This window comes from Ammodytes marinus, assembly GCF_949987685.1.
Source record: "Ammodytes marinus genome assembly, chromosome: 18".
In the NCBI taxonomy this organism is placed as follows: Eukaryota; Metazoa; Chordata; class Actinopteri; order Uranoscopiformes; family Ammodytidae; genus Ammodytes; species Ammodytes marinus.
The window spans coordinates 404799-412298 of record NC_137222.1 but is presented as its reverse complement, the minus strand read 5'-3'; the positions used below and the strand labels follow the sequence as shown (position 1 = coordinate 412298).

The 7500-nt window shown below is 39.1% G+C and overlaps 3 protein-coding genes across 3 annotated transcripts in view; all 3 read left to right on the top strand.

Annotated features, from left to right (window-relative positions):
* The window catches only part of septin5b (septin 5b), a gene marked incomplete at both ends in the record, with an annotated part of 18791 nt that extends 18529 nt beyond the window's left edge, over nucleotides 1–262 (top strand). The window contains one exon of the mRNA XM_080046549.1: nucleotides 200–262. Coding sequence (XP_079902675.1) covers nucleotides 200–262 — 63 coding nt within the window. The remainder of the gene's footprint in view (nucleotides 1–199) is intronic.
* cldn5b (claudin 5b) overlaps nucleotides 1–7500 on the top strand; it is a 168892-nt gene that overhangs the window by 41758 nt on the left and 119634 nt on the right. The gene's annotated exons all lie outside the window — the stretch shown is intronic.
* The window catches only part of LOC307265150 (multiple C2 and transmembrane domain-containing protein 1-like), an 86854-nt gene continuing 84211 nt past the window's right edge, over nucleotides 4858–7500 (top strand). The window contains exon 1 of the mRNA XM_080046759.1: nucleotides 4858–5581. Within this exon, the coding sequence (XP_079902885.1) occupies nucleotides 4997–5581 (585 nt within the window). The 5' untranslated portion in view covers nucleotides 4858–4996. The remainder of the gene's footprint in view (nucleotides 5582–7500) is intronic.

Genomic DNA, 7500 nt, shown 5'->3' with positions numbered 1-7500 from the left:
CCCTGTAACCCAGTGGACGACCGCCCTACACACTTCACCACAGCCGGCCCAAGGAAACCTGACAGACTGTTTTGACTGCAATTGTGCTGTATTCTGCGTTATAAAGAAAGACGCTGAATTGAGTTGATGACCTATCTATGTGTGTTTTTGTAACGTAAGCCGTGTCTCATCTATGTTTTTAACTCTTGTATTTCTACAGTTGAGGAGAATGCAGCAGATGCTTCAGAAGATGCAGCAGCAGATGCATGAGCAAGATCTGTGACACAACACACACACACACACACAGACAGACAGACAGACACACACACAGACAGACAGACAGACAGACAGACACACACACACACACACACAGATACAGATTCACACACACACACACACACACACACACACACACACACACACACACACACACACAGAGACAGACAGACAGAAAAGACAGACAGACAGACAGACAGACAGACAGACAGACAGACAGACAGACAGACAGACAGACAGACAGACAGACACACAGACACACAGACACACAGACACACAGACAGACAGACTCCTAATAATTACAGTCAATATTTCACCTGATTGTGTAAAACACTGACAATGACAGCAATGCATGTTGGGAAATGTATTTTGACCTGATTCAAATGTTGTAGGCTTTGTAAACTTAGCTTTTTTAACGCAGTCTTTAGCCAAGATAGTCAGTAGCTAGGCAATAGAGAGTAGAATGCACTTAGTCACCTTTAGATTATGGAGGACTGGAACTGTCGAAAAAAAAGGAGTATGTAATGTATGTATGTATTGCCTTTATTAAACCTGCAGTGTGTAGAATTTTGGATTTTATTTCCTAGCAGATTTTGTAGAAAGTAATTATAATATCCATAAGTACATTTAATTTAGTGCATAATAGCTGATTTTTTTTTTTCAATTATTTATTTTTCCCTTAGAAAGGGTCTCATATACGTCCATATTTCTGCATATTTTGGACCATGTCCTAGTGCCGCCATCTTGAAAGTGTCATAGTTGGAATGTCATCAGGTGCATTGTTTAAAATTTAGAATTGTTCTTGTCCTTGAAGGCCACTGTAGCCTCTGTTATTATTCTAAAGGGGTGGGGTTACCCAGGGAGCGTTGCATTCTAGAACTTTGTAGAACTTTCTTGATGATGTCATATTACACACTGCACCTTTAATGTATTTATTGAATTATTTTTTTATTTTTTCAAAATATTGCGTACATTTGTAATGTTGTCTTGGAGTTATATTTATATTTAAATATTTATATTTTGGTGTTTATTTAAAGTCGTATTTATTAATTTATTTATTCCCATTTTATTTATTTTTTACACATTGCCAATACTTATTTTTGTTGTATTATTTCAATGCATTTAATCGCATATTAGTTCATACTGTATATTGTGTTTTTTTATTTACATTTTTTTCTATTTTATTTTGGCGGTCTCAGTCCTCCATATTAGATCACAGTAGATTAGATTGCATTTTTATATCAATATGTTAATGCACTGGTAACGCAGCACACACACAGTACGGACAGGTAGAATATTGTGAGGAGATATTCACTGACTTTGACAAAAAAGGGATTTTGACAACAAGCGTTCTCCAGAATCACTGACTACACCTTTTAAAATGGTTATTGGCAACTCACTACATTATTTACTGCTATACTGTAGCCAGCAACATGCCCATTTACAGAGCCTAGGCTGTGTAGAAAGACAACTTTTTCCGAATATTTCCCTTAACGAGTGTGTGTGATCGTGTAAATTATATCATTCAGTGCGGTTACATGGCACAACTAGATTGGATTAAGACATATATCGAACTAGACACTCGAACGGACCGTGTCACTTGTCTGAGTATACATGGCCTTTCAGAAATCGGATAAATGTCCGATGCATGGCTGCCTCCACTATGCTAGGTTTTCTTATCCGACTTCTCTTGTCCGTTATTGTGCCGATTTGTGTGCGAAGTAGATCGGATAAAGGTGTTTACATGCAGTTTAAAAGTCCTGTTGAAGTCTTATTCGTTTAGTTACCCGATTATGAGTCTGCATGTAACCGCACTGAGTGACTATGAGTCTGTACTGAGTAAAGCCATGGTAACAATACAATACAGACAATGTACCCGTCCTAATACATTATTAAACCTTTATTAACCATCCTTGCGTTCCAGTCCCCTCACTATCTTCTATTCAGCATGGTAGAAAAAAGATTTAGGATGTCCCGATTTAGTATGGTTAGAAATACCCGGATGTCTACTAGATCCGGCCGAGTTTTTTCAGTGTTGAAAACTGCATCCTATTTGGGACGATTCTGACCCATAAAATCCAGTGCGCACCAGAAGTGACGTTCTCTTTTTATGGTCAGATGTAGTATGTAAAAAGAAAGAGTATGCGATTTGGAACACAGGGTAAGTGATTTTGACAACAAGCGTTCTCCAGAATCACTGACTACACCTTTAAATCTCGGCCCTGCTGTATGAGTGTGTGGGATCGGCAGACAATATCAGTAAAGAGTGAAGCCATGGTAAAAATACACTACAGACAATGTCTATGCTTATAATATATAGAAAACAGTATGTCTCACTTTTCCCGTATGCTATAATATTACACACTGTATGTAACGTGTGATTTCTTGCATATAACTTGCCATGATTGAAATACAATCCCAATTAATCTTAGCCTCATAATGCTACTACTAATAATAATAACACTAATGATGACTTGTTTGTATAGCGAATGTGTGCTATTAGGCAACATTGACAAGTAAAAAAAGTTAAAAAAAAATTAAATTAAATAATTTTTTTCATTTAAAAGTGTCTGTCATGTGTCTGTTATTTCAGTAACTTAACATGTGCATTTTTTTTTTTTTTTTGGCATTTTCAAGCTTTATTAGACAGTACAGAGTTGAAATGGGGAGAGAGAGAGAGAGAGAGAGAGAGAGAGGGGGATGACCTGCAGTAAAGGTCCACGGGTCGGATTTGAACCTGCAACCACTGCAACTGTAGTGTATTATGTTACTAAACATTTTATATTAAGGTATACTGCTTCAGGAGGACACACACAGAGTTGGTCTCATCCTGTAGGGCCCAGGAGAGGAATGTGTATTGCATAGTGGGGGAAGCCATAGGAGAGATTTCTGTAGGTTACTCAGTATGCACACAAAGGGAGGCTCCGGGGTGACTGTCTTGTAGGGGCAATTTAGGACAGTTTGGTGAAGATCTAACGGCTAGTTTAAGGATAGTTCTAAAAAGCACAGCGCAGACTTCCTGGCCCCAAATGGCATATCACCTTCAGGTGATGGTTACCCCAGAAGTCCTCCGAAACCGTAGGTTGGAGTTAGTTAGGGTCCACCAATCAGGAGTTAGGCGAGGTGGAGCTTACTGACCTAAGGACCAATCAGCTCACTTAGATTTGCAGGTACAATACAGGAAGAGACAGGTCTTTTAGGATACAGGAACTCTTCATAGCTTTTTGTTTTATGCATGTACCTCTATTAGTTTTTTGGCTACAAACACTTTAACTTTTTATTGGCTTCGTTTTGACTGCAGGATGAGTTTTGTTATAAATAAAAGAATTGTTCCTGAAGACCTCCTCATCTGCCTCAAACTGCGTCTTCTTTCATCAACCCACTACCAACGCCGTTTTTCTGAGTAAAGGCCGGAAGATACACAGCACAACGAAGGCACTCTATCCACTACACCACCGGAGCGCTCCAATGTGCATTTAATTTTAAACAATGTTTTGTGTTGATAATTCTGTATATTTTAAATATTATTTCAGTTTTTTGAGGACACAATTGTCTTGAATTAAGTTATTTAAACATATTTTTGCCCATAATGTCTCATACAACTCCTTCCTCTGATACAAATTCGCAGTATTTATTTTGACCACATGGGGGCATCAGAATGAGGCAAAGATTCAACCCTAAAATTTTATCATCTCTAAAAAAGTCTAGATTATTTTACACATATTGAAGCAACTGTAGGATTTATTTTGATAAATTCTGATCGGAGCAATCACCCTCTATAATATATATTTTTATTTTTCCTCAATCAATCAATTCATGGTGGTGACCCTCATTTACAATGATGTCGAGTAAAAATACAACACACACAAACACACACACACACACACACACACACACACACACACACACACACACACACACACACACACACACACACACACACACACACACACACAATGCAAATATACAACAAGCTGACAAAGAGACAAGAACAATTAAAACATTCAGATGAAATGAGTGAAGCAGAACAATAGCCTGATTAAAACAGTTACAGGTGGAGTGGGGCTGACTCAATATAATATGTTTAAATTGGTTAAACGATATGAGGCTATTTATTCTAATTTGATGTTGTAAGCTGTTCAATATATAGGTATCTACTATTTAAAATTACATAAGTAGGCTATTTGGTAGTCCAGCTTTAAAGTTGCAGTGTGTAACTTTGTGTGTGTCAAAGAAGTGAACCATTTTCCTAAGGTATATTCTCATAACTGAATAAACAAACTTTCCTCACAGGGAAAATGTAGATCCCTGGAATACTGTTTGAAGTTAGAAAGCTTCCTGAAAAGTTTTACAGGTTTACAAACGTATTCTAGTCTTACGTTTGGTTCCAGGTTCCACAATAGGCTATACGTTTGCAATATCAAACTAATTATGCTGCTACATTTCATAGACTAAAACAATTTAGGTTTATTAAATGCCCCCCTCCCCCTCCCCCAGCCCCTTTAAACGCCGACTCCGGCCCTGTTTTTCTATTTCCGTGGAAAAGGGGTTGGACGTCCACACAACCACCACACCAGCCAGGGACAGACAGCGTTGGACCGACTCAACATACCCGCAAAACACAGCCTATTCACGGGTAGCTGTTGTGTGTTTTACCGGTGTGTTTTAATAATCATAAATAATGCATTGGAACAGTTAAGTTTTGCGTTTTCCGTTGGCGCGTCCTCGTTTTTTTTTATCAATGGAGCCGCGAGAGAGTGAAAATGATGAAACCTACTCATCCAACCAACAGCAGCAAGAAAATACTCTATGGAAACAGTTCCAAGCGAAAGCCAAACCGTTGCTAAGCCCCAAATTGGGACTGGCACGCGACCGGGACACAGATGACAAGAAGGAGCCTCGTGCAAGTGGCGGTAATAGTCACCATAGCGTGTGGAATTTCCGGAAGAATAAACGCAAAGAAAACGTAGCCGCGGCTTCTTCTCTGGACCGTATTATATCTTCATCGCAGCCTGATCTGCTATTTTCGTCGCAAGCGGTGGACGCGGCGAATTCGCTAGGCGGCAAGGCGGCAAAGGTTCAGTCCACTAAGCAGGAGCGTTCAAGCCCTAGTAAGCAGAGCACTAGTATCAAGCCCACGTTGTGCCATTTGGTGCAGTCTCACCATAAGAGCTCTAGTCTTGGGTCGGCGTGCTTGGAAAGGCTCGCCGAGGTATCGAGCGGTGGAGGTGGAGGTGGGAGCGGCAAAGAAGAAGGAGGCGGCGAGGCGGCAAACGCGGCAGAAGAGACACATCTGGATGGTAGCAGCAGGGACGAACAGCAGCAGGTAACGCGCCCCACTAGCCTATAGTCTGATGTTGATGGTTTGACATGTTTAATATGTGAATGGTCGTTTTCTTGTTTATACAATAATACATACACACACACACACACACACACACACACACACACACACACACACACACACACACACACACACACACACACACACACACACACACATAAACTTGTACTATCATCAATTAGGAAAAAATTAACTAAATCTGCTACTTAATCCCCCCAAAAACCTATAGCCTAGTCTATTGGTTTCATAACAGTTCACAAAGATATAAAACTATTACTCATTTTTTAAACGCAAGCTCAATAAATGACCTGAATGACGAACTGATAGCACATTCATGTCATGTGTATTTGATTGGACAGATATTTCCACACAGACACATGTACAACAAAATCCCTAATGTATGTAATGTTTATTCGCACTTTACTTTAGTATTACCATGTAATCACCTGGTCAATGATCAAATTCCTTCGTGATTTTCTCTACTTATGACATCTATTGCAGTATGTCCGTCCTGGGAGAAGGATCCCTTACTCTGTCGACTCTCCCTGACATTTCTTAAAAAAAATGTAATCCCGGTAAAGGGTTTTTATACTGGGAGTTTTTTTCTCTATGTGTTTTTTCTCTATGTGTTAGTATGTGTCTAAGGTGACGTGGGTTAAAGTGCAAGGTCTTTTTTATTGGCCATGTGTAAAACAGTTACTGCAGTAGTGGTGGTTAGCAACGACATTCTTGAGTCTCTGGCTTCCTCCAATTATGCAACAATAAAGCATTTACGAGGAACTTTCAGTGTGTGTTAATTCTAGCGCCCCCCTTTGGACAAAAGCAGTAGTGTTTTTACTATACGTCAGCTGTTGTTCCTTGGTGAGCGTATACCCATGACAAAGGCATTAAGAAAAACTATATAAAAATAAAATAGCATTCTTTGCACTGATGGTCTTGTTTGCTGTACTTCATGATCATCAGAGGAAAAAATTAGACTGTTTCAGAAATATTTAAAAGTTCCTCGTAGCACCTTTAAGGACAGACATAAATAGTGCAAAGAGACACTGCCAGTCTGTACTAAGCTGACGTCATATAATAAGCTCTTCATCTCACCCACAACTGAATGGAAATGCTCTTTAATGACAATATTTGTGGGGGGAAATTTGGTAGAAATGTTGTCAGTAGTTTATAGAATAAAACCAAAATGTTCATTCTACTCAAACATATGCCTATAAATAGTAAAACAAGAGACACTGAACATTTGGAGTGGTCTCTTAATTTTTTTCCAGAGCTGTAGATCTTAGGAGATGAAAGATTAAAAAGGTCTGACTCAGTGTCGATACATTATAAATGAATGGATGGGAAAAATCTGCAATGCTGTCACTCACTTTCACTTCACATGTGACCAGGGGAATAAGGTCTCCTGCTCATCTCAGCTAGACAATAAAATTAGTTTACAGGCTATACAATGAGGTCAAGGTCAAGGTCACTTTTATTTATATAGCACCTTATAAGAACCTAAATTCACCAAAGTGCTTTACATAAAATACATAAATTAAAATACAACAGCACACATTAAAAAAACACTTACAGCAATGACACAAAACAATTCATTAAAACGTAAAAGCCTGTGAAAAAAGGTGAGTTTTAAGAGTGCGGACTTGAAGGTTTCCAGAGACTCAGATGAGCGAATATGGTGTGGTAAGCTGTTCCAAAGTTTCGGGGCAACCACGGAGAATGCACGATCGCCTTTAGTTTTAAGCCTGCTGTTTGAGGTGCGAATCTATGAGAATTAGCCTAATTGATTACAACTATACACAGCATAATACTAATATAATATTTTTTTTCATTGCAAGGTGTTTTGTGTTTTGTGCCCCCGAACGGAGCCTTCAAGGCAGCGCTGGTTAGGGTTAGGGTTA